Genomic DNA, 12730 nt, shown 5'->3' with positions numbered 1-12730 from the left:
CACTGCTGTACATTCTTGGTTGCTCTCCTCTGAACATCTTCCAGTTTATCAATGCCCTTCCAAGCATGCATTTTTTTCCTTCTTTCCCTCACTGTTCAATCCACTATTTGAATATTACAGCATGCTGATCTTCTGTTTGCATCTTGTATTTTAATTATTGAGTGTAAGCTACCAGTAAACCAACGTATTCAATAAACAAATAAAATCAAGGTGACTGTTGGTAGCAGGAAAAAGTTGAGAGAATGACTTCCACATGCAAACCTGGATTATTTTACAGAGAACCAGATACTTTTTGAAGGCCTCATTGCTGAAACGGGGCCTCACTGAAGGAGTCTCCAAGGAAACACAGCTCAGAAACCTTGAGGTCTTCTACCCACAGAAAGCATCTTAATTTTCATAGTGGGGAGGTAACAATAAGCCTGCCTTCCATCTTCTTCACTAGAATAAGTTACCATATTTCTCTCCAGTGAACTCTGTTCTATCTCAACTGACATCTACTCGTATAAAGAACCTGTGAAAAGTTTCTGCAAATCAGCACACGCTTTTTGGGTGATGCACTTCCTTCCCAAAATCATTGACCTCTCCCTGAAATAGGCTGGATAGTCAACGATCAGGGATGGTGTAGTGAATTCTGCAGTGTGCAGGGGGTTGGACTTGATGACCACTGAGGTCCCTTCCACCTCTATGATTCTATGGGTCCCCATCTCCTGAAGGATCCTATGCACATACTCACTTTTGCTGATGACCCAATGCAGCAAAAATGAGAGAGGGGTTCTTTTTGGGAACAGCACCAACTGTTTTCTTGAAGGAGAGGCAGATCTACTCCAACTTGGAATCTAGCTCAGGGTTTCTCACCAGGGTTCCGTGGCACCCTCGGGTTCTGCAGGAGATCCCTAGGAGTTCCCTGGGAGATCACGATTTATTTAAAAAATGATTTCAGATTCAGGCAACTTCACATTCAAGTTTCATTCTTTCTTTTTAGTTTAAGAACACCGTTCATGCATATTTGCAGGCCTACCCATGAATCGAATAGAACAATTTTGTCACTTCTGGTCTCTATTTGAGCCTAAGTGCGCAGGGGTTCCCCAGGCCTGAAAAATATTTCAAGGGTCCCTCCAGGGTCAGAAGGTTGCTAGCTAGTTCCCATTAATATACAAATATGAATTAATGTACTTAAAAGCTATGCTGCCTGCTCATGTTTGGGGATGCGAAGGGTTAAAATATTAAGGGTCACTCTTTTTTTCCAGCAATTGATCCATTTGGCTTCTTTTCTGTTTGGATGCTGCCTAAAAAGCAACATTCGGGGTGGGCAACATGTCTGTCCGTTGGTTGCCTCAAACGCTAAAGCAGCCACCACTTTTCAAGGACAGCAGCTTTTCAAAAGGTTAAGTTAGAAATTGGTGCTTTAAATGGAATCTCTAAGTTACTTATGGAAAAGAGTTCCAGGAAAGTGTTGGAATCAATTCTGGTTTCCTTGGCAACCAACTGAAATAAGCGCTGAACCATAATTTTTGGACCAAATCGTTGATTTCTATTCATGGGGTCATTTCCATTCAGGACATATTTCAGATGGTGACCTTAGCTTCAGAAGCAACCTCAGATGCAGCCCAGGAAGAACGCCAAGTTTCTTAAATGATAAGTTTGGTGGGAAGAATTTCTGATTTGATGGAACAAGGCTAAGCAGGGCTGTAAAATTCCTAAGCAATGTTGGGGAAACAGAGATGGTCCATCATCAACTTCCCACCATCGGTGGTGAGACATTTGCCAGCTCAGGGACTGAATTTTCCCACCATAGCAAAGTCCCACCTTTTTGAAGTTCGGAAGATAACAGAATATGGAGATGGCTTGCTAAAAGATAGCGTGGATCTTGGAAATCAGAGACCATTGGCATAAACTGAGATTGAGCAAACCTGTGTCAACATATAAGCCATGAAGGGTGACATACCAGAGTAACAAAACATCGGAGGTTTTGGGGCCTACATGGGCTCTAAGACTAGGAAGAAAAGTCAGATGAATTAGCTGATAGAAGATATTTCTGTGCTTCATGGCTCAGGCTAAGAATTTGGGGTTAATCACCCCGACAAAGAAAAGACTTCATGGAGAACATCATGGAGGTTGTACAAGGCCAGGCAGTGTCATCTAGTGGTTGAGGTATTAAACTAGGACAGCAGAGATCCATGTTCACCCTCAACCATGAAAGGTTCCTGGTTAACTAGGGGCTAGTCCCTCTGCCTCTCAGTCTAGCCTACCTCACAGGGGAGTTGTGGGTACTGAAAAAAATAAAGGGTGCTCTTCTTTCTGAAAAAAAAGCAGGATATAAATCTAAGAAAAAAAAACCATCTGGTATAGTGTTTAAGGTGTTGGACTAGGAGTGATGAAACCCAAGTTCAAGTCACCTTCAAACATGGAAGCTTCCATGCTGAGTTTAGGGCAGGCTGTGTCTCAGCCCAGCCCCTCCCAAAGCATTTCCCCCAAAATGATGGGGGGAAGAGAGGGATGTCTGCCATCTTGAGCTCCAGAGGAAAGGAGGCATATACACTTAGAGAATCATTCATAAACAAATGTAAACAGAATTATGAGACAGCAAAATCTCTCTATAAAATTGGTAAGTAGAAATCTTCACCCCAGATAACCTGCAACTCAGCTGGTGCCCAAGCCATCATTATCTAAACCAGTGTTTCTCAACCTTGGCAACTTTAAGCTGTGTGGACTTCAGCTCCCAGAATTCCCCAGCCAGCATGATCTAAACTGTGCTCTCCAGATGTTAGATCTGCATGTGGCAGTTGACCAATCTTGGCTGGACCCTGAAGCTAAAGAAGGTCAGGAAACCGGCTAAAACTTGGTTGGAAGACCAAACTGAGAAGTTTAAGAAGCTTCTTAGAAGAAGGCAGTGGCAATATTTCCGTACTGCTGCCAAGAAAACTGTAGGTCCATGAACTCAACAGGAGCCAGGCTTCATTTAAGAGATTCCTCCTTTATGTTTTTAATTTTTTTCCATTTTTTTTTTGCCTAGTTCAGTGATAGCATATAGCTGGCCTTGGCTGATCTGGAAGAGGCTACGCAAGATGTGACCCTGTGGATACTTGGATGGGAGACCACCACAAAATCCCTGGGCTGTAAGCTAAGTTGGGAAGTCAAAAAAAACCACTTGGGGTAATTGGAAATCCAAGTCACCTTCAACCATGGAAGCTTCCATGCTGATTTTAGGTCAGGCTGTGTCTCAGCCCAGCCCCTCCCAAAGCATTTCTCCAAAAATGATGGGGGGAAGAGAGGGATTTCCACTTGGGGTAATAGGAAATCACTTCTATGATATTGAGAACTGGGAACATCCCAAAATTCTCAGCCTTATGAATTGGCAGGTATCGTTTATTGCCTCCATCAAAACTAAGTCACTAGGAAATGAGTCTACAGAGGTTTTATATTAAGCAGAATTGGACTTGGGGAGGACTTGGATGGGAGACCACCAGGAGATTTCAGGGTTCTAGGCCAGAATGGGAAGTCACACAAATATCCCAGAAGAGGTGAAAGCAAATCACTTTCGAACTACAGATAAGAAAACCAGCTGGATATTTCCACGTAGTCATCATGGGTTGAGCTGGACTCAAAGAAGTCGTGTAAAGGGGGGTGGGCCTGATCCTGCCCACTTCAGTCCAATTTTTACTTCCTTTTACAGGTAGACTGTGTTGATGAATGGTGATCTTCTCCTCTCCATGGATGGTCCCTGGGCAGTCCAGAATCCAGATGGGTAGAAAATTGTTTCCCATCCAAGCAGTAGAGAATGTGTATCCATTCCTTCTTAAAAATTGGCAAAAGCCCTCTGCGAATAGGTCTGGCTTATTTTATTTGGAACTGCTGAAAGATTATAAAAGATTGGAAATCAATTTGGTATCTTATTAAAGACTGGGCAGAAAGTCTTGACTCTGAGGGATATTTGAAAAGCTCAAGTAGATTAGGACCAAGTAGAGATGATTGTATTTTAGCCACAGCATTTGACTCCAAATTATTCTTCTATAATAGAAAGGTTATTAGGAATTCAGGACGCTCGTGCAGTTATTCAGCTGACAAATTGAATATGGATGACAGAAGGCACAGGAGTATGGAAGTTATTTTTAACGAATTGGGAGTATGGAAGTTATTTTTAACATGAAGATATAATAACAGTCTTAATCAAAGAATCTTCTGTGATACTGAGAGCGGGGAACATCCCAAACTTCTCAGCCATATGAATTGGCAGATTCTTCTCAGAAATGTTTTTAAAAGGTCTCTCTTCTTATATACCATTTTCCTTTTCATACTTTTCAGTCTTGTTTCCATTTTTATTCTTCTTCGGAATGGCCCTGACAAAGGATTAATTTAGTTCCAAAATCATTCAACCACAGAAGAAAAAACATATTTCTTCCACAACAATTGCATTATTTTTTTTTTCCTCATGGCGCTCTCCCCTCTTGACTGGGTTAATTCTCGGGCAGATCATCAAAATTAAATTTCTAAAAAATTAGGTAAGCTGTTTGAAAAGCATGGGAAGTTCAGATTTCACCAGGCTAAATTTCTGGGACAGCCAGTTGAATGCTTCCTTATTTCAGGGTTGGGTAAACCTATATTCTTGATCCCCAAAACTGGGTCAAACCATGGTGCGTGACAAAACAGCTTTGTTTCCTATAAATGTTAAAAAATGCCAAAAAGTTATCCAGGTAGGGGGTTGAGTTTTTTCATTCAACTCAACTCTTTAACATAGGTAAAAAGGGGAAGAGAGAGCCAGTTTGGTGCAGTGGTTAAGGCATCAGTCTAGAAACCAGGAGACCGTGAGTTCTAGTTCTACCTTGGGCACAAAGCCAGCTCAGTGACCTTGGGCCAGTCACTCTCTCTCAGCCCAAAAGCCAATCAGGCATGGTAGGAGAGTTCTAGTCCCGCCTTAGGCATGAAAGCCGGCTGGGTGACCTTGGGCCAGTCACTCTCTCTCAGCCCAAAAGCCAATCAGGCATGGTAGGAGAGTTCTAGTCCCGCCTTAGGCATGAAAGCCGGCTGGGTGACCTTGGGCCAGTCACTCTCTCTCAGCCCAAAAGCCAATCAGGCATGGTAGAAGAGTTCTAGTCCCGCCTTAGGCATGAAAGCCGGCTGGGTGACCTTGGGCCAGTCACTCTCTCTCAGCCCTGGGAAGGAGGCAATGGCGAACCACTTCTGAAAAACCTTGCCAAGAAAACTGCAGGGACTTGTCCAGGCAGTCTCCGAGAATTAAACACAATTGAATAAATTTATATATATATATATATATATATATATATATATATATATATATATATATATAGGGGTAGAGGCATAAAAAAGGGGTGGAGCCTTGATTCCATGATTGTGCCCACCGTCTTGACTTTTTTGCCCCCTCCCCTGTAGACACCTCTATTTGCATGGCATCTTTTCTCAAACATTCTGTTGCTTGGGTCTAAACTAATATGCCTTGGTCTGCATTTACTCACACTGAAATTTTATTTCCATGAATCACTTGGGCACTACATACCAGTCACTTGGGGGAAAAAGGTCTTTTGGCCCAACATTCTTGTACAGTGATGGATAACACCGAAAATTATCTTTCAGTTATGGGAAAATACATATAAAAAAAAAATCCAGGGGGGAGAAGGCTGAAACCATGGTTTCTTCCCCTCAGTACAGACAACAAACACAGAGATGAAAAGGTCTCTACTTCTGGGTCCTGGAACTGAACTCTACCAGCAATCAGGATGCTAATTGTTGCTGATTATGTTTTTAATAGACTGGTTGGGTGCATACAAACCATTGTTTGTGACAGAAGTTCTGCCTTCATGCATAATTCATTGAACCTTAAGCAGCCCAAGGACGATTTCATCCAACCCTTGGCAAGAAGTGTTCAAGGAGACCAGTTTGCCCGTCCATGAGAGGTAGCTGTCCAGCTTCTTCTTAAAAATTTCCAGAGATGGAGAATCTACAACCTCCATAGGTAGACCATTTGACTATTGTATTCTTCTTACTGGCAGGACGTTTTTCCTTACCTTGAAATGAAATCTAGGTAGCTGTAATTTTTACCAGTGATTTTTGGTCTTAATAATTTTTGTTGTTGAGTTGTTCCTAACTTTTCATGACTGGGTGGAGATCATTTCATCAAGGCTGGCGGTCAGTAATGGCTTCTTTCAGCTGTTGCATGTTCACACATGACCATCAATGATAGGATCTAGCAATGTCATCTTTTTGGATGGGCTTTGATTTTTGCAAGGATGAGGGCCTTTTTTGGCCTCACATTATGTCTGAAAGACAGTAATCATTAGCATTGTGATTACTGTACTTCAGCCTGGTTTTATTTCATCTAGCATTGAATGATTTGCTCTTCTTGGTCCAGGGTCTTCTCAATCACTTTCTCCAGGACCACAATTCAACGGCATCAGTTTGTTTTTTGTTCAGCCTTTCCCAACCCTACACTACAAGGTGCAAAGCATAGCCTCCACATTATGCATCTTTGCTAGCAATGGCTTGTCACACATAAAGCAAAGCCATAAACAGTGATTTATAAATCACAGTGGCTGGGTTGATACATTTCTGAAGCATGCTAGAGATTCTGGGGCCTGAAAGTCTAAACACATCTGCAGCCAACAAGTTCGAAGAAGAAGCCGAGGAACTAATATGTGTTCTGGCTTGTTCTCTGGCTTTTAAAAGTATCCAGCTCTTTAAAGTAGCTTGATCAGTGGTAGTCATTAACCAGCATGTGCTCCTTTGCTTAAATCAAGAAAGCTTTAAGTGTTGCCTCGGAGTGTTTGAAAAGATGCTTTTTAAGAGAACAACTCTACTTTACATCCGATTTACTGAGCTCAGCAATCCTCTCCTGTAATTTTTCTTTTTTTCCTTTTTTTTTGGAGGGGGCGAGAACATTATTCAAAATTTATTTTAAAAAATTTAAGGAGTGTGTACTTTTTCCACTTTCTTCTTCTTTTTTCTCTTTTCAGTAGTTGTTTTGTTCCTGCAATTTTTCCAGTGCCCAGGAAATGCCCAGCATCAGCTTCCCTGTGCTGTGCCCACGCATGAGTGTGCAAATGGCAAAGAACATGCAGTCACAAGTATTGCCAAATTGCAACCCAGAACATACATTCATCTGAGTACTTCCCTTGGCAATATGTTTATCAGGGAACCAGGATGAGAAAGGAAGGAGGGAAGGGGAGGGAAGGGAAGAAGGGAAAAGGGAAGGGAAGGGAAGAAAGGTGAGAGGAAGGGAGGGAGGAAGGAGGAGGGAAGAAAAGAAAAGAAAAGAAAAGAAAAAGTGTGAGAAGGAAGGAAGGAAGGGAAAGAAGAAAGGAAGAAAAAGAGAGAGAGAGAGAGAAAAGAACCAGAAACAGGGTGGGTGGGGAGGTTTAGGTGCCCTCCATGTCAGAGTTTCTCTCACATCTAGTGGGGGTTTTTTGAAGCAGGAGGTGTGGGAGGAACAAAATAGCAACTTAAAGCAAAAGAACCTGTTGGGGATGAACAACGAGGCTTGCAAGAAAATGTTGCAGCTTGGAGCCTTCTGGGTTAGGGGGGGCAACCAGCCAATGCAGCTCCCTTCCAGGATTCCCCATCCCATCCCATCCCATCCCATCCCATCCCTCCCACCATTCTGACAGCTCCTCGGGAGTCTGGGTGATTCTGCTGGGCTGGGGATGGGTGGACAGAGTTGGGGGGGGGGAGAAGGCAGGGCCCCCTCCTCTGTCCTCCCTGCAGATTCGTTTGTGCTTGGAGCATTGCTCCCCCCTCCCCCCCCCAGCAGAGTGAGAGCCTTTGGAAATGAAATACCGTTTTTTAATTAGTTCCAACAAAAAGAAAAACGAGCTCATTAAGTAAATGAAAATCAGAACTGGCATGAAATGCACATTCCCCTGTGCTTTGCCAGCTCGGCGTCCGTCGTGGGTAGCTGTTTCCATCCTTCCCACCACCGTACGCTTTTTCTTTTTTCCTTTAAAAAGTACTCGGCCTGGTGAAGAAATCCTTGCCTGCTCAAAAAGCCCACCTACTGCAGGTCGCCCTCACTTAACGACCCTGATTGGGACCAGCAACTCCATTGTTAAGCGAAGCAGCTGTGAAGCGAAACCTCATGTGTCTGCTCCACTTAGTGATGGCAGATCCAGCAGTCCCGGCTGCTGTCAGTAAGGGAATCCCGTCATTAGGCAAGGACCCATCCCGACCCAAGCCATCCGAGATGAAGAGGCTGCTGTATGTAAAGATATATGGGAATGATCTTGGGAGACGGGGCGAAGAGATGCTGCCTAGGGAAGCTTCCCAGTTTCTGCCTCCTCTTCAGCCATGGATGCTCCTTGTGGGATTTGGGGCCATCCCTTCCTCTCAGACCAAGAGCCAGGAGTGTTGGCCCTGCGAGGTAGTCCCGACAAGAAGCACATCAGTGAATACTAGCTCTATCTTCACTGTAACGTTCCATTAGCAGAATCTTGCAAGTCCAAAAGTACTTTTCCCCTCCTTTTCTTTTACTCTCCGGAAAACTAACGAGGGTTCCTTCTGAGACGCTTCCCACACCCTCCCTCCTTCTGTGGGCTGAGATATTCTTTACACACTGGTTGTCCAGTCTACAGCTCTTCCTCCTGTCTCCCAAGGTCATTCCCACATACTTTTACAAGGGGGTCCAATGGGGAAGGGGCTGGACCAGGATCTAGGAGAAACACATCTATCCATGGACACATGGATACTTTCAGTATTTACCTCTTTTTTTAGCTGAGAACTGCATCCCAACCTACAAAGAGGTACAACATCTATGGACCCTGAAACTCTCATCTGCACATCAGTCTTGAAGTGTAGACTGTGTCCATTCATATCAATACTCAATTTATCTGTAGCAGAAAAACAGCATGTGGGATCAGAAGACAGGCCACACATCTAAATGGGTGGCAGCGCCCAGCCAACCTTGTTTAGGATCTTAATCCTTGGAAATCCCAGAGTTGTAAACTAGGCTGGTTTTGGCAAACCATTTCCTTATGGTGGCCCGAGAAAATTGAGGAAATGCCGTCATCAAAAAGTGGGCTTGATCACCATGTGTTTCATAATCCGAGTAATAAATGTCAAAAAGCACATGGGAAGTTCCTGCAAGAGGAATAAAATATTAGTCTGACTCAGAGAGATTTGTGTACCATTTGCTTTGCAATCTCAGCTCTGGGGTAGAGATGGAAGCGTGCCAAAGCCCACCCGGCTGGGCATGAGATTCAGCCCAGCATGGAAGGAATTCTCATGCTGGGACCTGACGACAGAAGCATCAGCAAAAGGGGTGGCATAGTGCGCCGTTTTCCCCATCGAACCGCATCGCCTTTTAATCACAAAGATTTATAGCACAATCACCATGGAGCAGGCTGTTTGTTTGCCTTGCTCATTTGGGACAAACAACAGTGGCTTGTTTTAATGCTTAATTCATGAATTCCCTTTGCTGGGAAAAAAAAGGAAAGGGAAGGGAAGGGGGAGGAGGAGGGAGAGGGGGGAGGGGAGCGGAGGGGAGGGGGAGAAGGAGGGGGAGGGGAAGGGAGGGAGGGAGGAAGAAAGGGAGGGAGGGAGGACAAGAAGGAGGGAAGGAGGGAAGGGAAGAAAAGGGGAAGGGGAAGGGTAGAAGGGAAGGGGAGGGGATGTCATGAGCACCGTTGAGCTGAATGCATCAGCACAACGGCACACATAACAATACCACGGAAACTAGAGCAAGGGATTAAAAGATAAGCAAAGCGATGCACAACAACAGACACAGACCCCGAGGAGAAGGGAACGACCCCGCCGGAAAATCCAGTCAAAAGAACGCAAAGGGGGAAGAAAGAGCGACAAAGACAGGGCGGATCACGAGGCACGCCTGGAGCTGTCAGCAGGAACGCAATGGATATCGCCCAGCTGACAGCAATCACCGGCCGGAGGAAGAAGACGATTACGAGAGAAGCCCAGGGCACCAGCAGGGGCCCCGCGACCCCTCACCTACCCGGGGCACCAGCAGGGGCCCCGCGACCCCTCACCTACCCGGGGCACCAGCAGGGGCCCCGCGACCCCTCACCTACCCGGGGCACCAGCAGGGGCCCCGCGACCCCTCACCTACTGGCAACGAAGCATACAGGACTTGGGGGGATGACACAACCCAAGGTGGGGGGGGCGCTGACCGCACGGGCTATTTAAACCCCGTACCGGCGCGCTCCCTTCACTCTCAGCTTTTTCTAGCTATGCACTATGCTGCAATAAACCAGAACCTGATCTTCCCTAAATTAGTGTCTGTGTTTTACTCAGTAGTAGGCAGCGCATGACAGGGGAGAGGAGGGAGAGAAGGGGAGAGAAGGGGAGAGATATTCTATATATTTTCTTTCATATATACAGTGTGTATACAGAGTTGTACATAAAGCTGGAGCAGGATGGGGAACAGCCATTCATGGGGATGGCTAGCGCCCTAGGACGATCTTCTATACTCACGGACTGCATCACAGCTTTTAGCCGTCTGGTTTTTACTATTTATTTATTTATTTATTTGATTTCTATAGCTGCCCATCTCAGCGAGTGACTCTGGGCAGCTTACAACAATAAAACTATAAAACAGTTAAAACAATTACAATTAAAACAGTTCAAATATAAAATAACTACAGAATAAATATACATGGCTGCCAAGCAAGCAATGCATGGATGTTAATATAACCAAGAAACGGGACCATCCACACACTCGAGGCCCCAGGCCCGGGCACAAAGCCAGGTCTTCGTGGCCTTACGAAAGGCCAGCAGGGTTGGGGACATCCTAATTTCTGGAGGGAGGATGTTCCAGAGGGCAGGCGCTACAGATGAGAAGGCCCGCCTTCTAGTTCCCACCAACCAACATTCCCTGGCTGACGGGACCCGCAGCATACACAACCCGCTAGATCGAATTGGACAGGCAGAAACAACTGGGAGAAGGCGGTCCCTTAGGTAACCCAACCCCAAGCCATGAAGGGCTTTAAAGGTGACAACCAGCACCTTGAATTGCACCCGGAAGCACACCGGCAACCAATGCAGCTCCCGTAGCAGTGGTGTTACATGTGTCGAGTACCCGACACCATTTACTATCCGTGCAGCCGCATTCTGCACCAGTTGAAGCTTCGGAATGCTCTTCAAGGGCAGCCCCATGTAGAGCGCATTACAGTAGTCCAGACAGGAGGTCACGAGGGCATGAGTGACTGTGAGCAAAGCCTCTGGGTCTAGGCATGGGCGCAGCTGGCGCACAACCTGAAGGTGTGCAAAAGCCCTCCTAGCCACGGCTGCCACCTGCTCTTTGAGCGGGAGCCGTGAGTCTACGAGGACCCCCAGATTGTGCACTGGGTCTGTCTGGGGAAGTGCAACCCCATCCAGGACCAAAGGTGGAAAAACCTAAGCACCAGGAGGCCCACAAACCCAAAGCCACTCAGTCTTTCTTGGGTTGAGTCGAAGCCCATTGCACCCCATCCAGGCCCTTACAGCCTCCACGCCCTGGGTCAGAACATCCACGGCATCCCTCAGGCGGTCTGTAAAAAACATTTTGCTATGTTTTATTAGATTTTATTTTTACTGTATATTTATTATGTTTTTATATTGATATTCAATTTTCAATTTTGTTTTTGTAAACCGCCCAGAGTCCCTCCTTTGGGGGAGAGATGGGCGGTAATAAAATTTGACAAACAAACAAACAAACAAACAAATAAATAAATTTTCTTTCATATATATGTATATAGAGTTTTACATAAAATTGCAGTGAAGGATAACCATATCTCATTAAAATCATCCGTACCCAGCTTAAATCTGTAAGCAGCTTGTTCTAAGTCAAAAGTTACACCAGGTCTTCAGCTGATGAAGTAAATTTATCATTCCCAAGCTGAAGGACTGGTCTCTCAACCATAAGAAGGTAACAGAGCCTCCATTTCAGTTGTCTGGTCACAATGTCCATAAATGGGCCTTTGCAAATTGTCTCAGAGACAACAGAGTTACTGGCGGAAGGGAAGATTTAGAGGTTTAAGGATGTATATTTGTTTAAGAGATTTATGGGCCCTGCTTTCAAATCGCATTATCTTCTGTGGGCATAGATATAATAGAGTCCATTTAAAACCCATTTCAGTATTAAAATATACTAAACAACAATGATCAAGGAAGGGGAACGCCATGGAATAAAATCATACATCCCGAGAGGTGCTTTGACTGAGGTGGAAAGGAAAGCATCCTGTTATGCTGGGCATTTGATCGATTTCTGCAATTCTATGGAGCAAAGGACAGAGGATGGAAACTCGGGCACCCTGAGCAAGTGCCAGGAGCCATCAGCTGTCCAGATGAACCAGGTGGCCTGAGCCACTGAGTTTAGCGCACTTGGATCATCTCTGCCTGATCGCTCACCCCTGTTGGGCATCTGGTTGGAGCTTTCTTCCTTCAGCAGTGTTTCACTCTTCTTCACCTTCAGATTCTCCCTCGTCAAAAGACAGATGCTCCTTTGCTCGCCTTCAGTAGCCCAGGCCCACTTCAGGGGCACCATGCATGGGACTGTGTCACTGCCCTGTACATTGCTCCATTCTCACTTCGTCTCCTTGCTTAGCAGAAGTAGTAAGAATCCACACCCATCATATCACACCACCGTTTGGCCTTATTTGCAAAAGATGCTTTGCTGGGTTAAGGGAAAGCTTTGGGCTCAGGTGGCATGTAGCTGGGTGGAAGTCAGAGGGACTTAAGGCTTATCCACTCTGGCAACCAGTTGCCCCATTGCTAGAACAGGCCACCATCCACTTTT

The 12730-nt window shown here is 45.3% G+C and overlaps 1 protein-coding gene and 1 long non-coding RNA gene across 2 annotated transcripts in view; both read right to left on the bottom strand.

Annotated features, from left to right (window-relative positions):
- The window catches only part of LOC134496072 (vasoactive intestinal polypeptide receptor 1-like), a 50920-nt gene extending 41632 nt beyond the window's left edge, over nucleotides 1-9288 (bottom strand). Inside the window, exon 1 of the mRNA XM_063301832.1 lies at nucleotides 9184-9288. Within this exon, the coding sequence (XP_063157902.1) occupies nucleotides 9184-9288 (105 nt within the window). The remainder of the gene's footprint in view (nucleotides 1-9183) is intronic.
- LOC134497606 (uncharacterized) overlaps nucleotides 1-12730 on the bottom strand; it is a 293428-nt gene that overhangs the window by 99907 nt on the left and 180791 nt on the right. The window lies entirely within an intron of this gene.

Source organism: Candoia aspera, chromosome 4 (assembly GCF_035149785.1).
Source record: "Candoia aspera isolate rCanAsp1 chromosome 4, rCanAsp1.hap2, whole genome shotgun sequence".
Classification (NCBI taxonomy): Eukaryota; Metazoa; Chordata; class Lepidosauria; order Squamata; family Boidae; genus Candoia; species Candoia aspera.
Note: the sequence above shows the minus strand (reverse complement) of the source record. Positions and strands in the feature narration are given on the sequence as shown.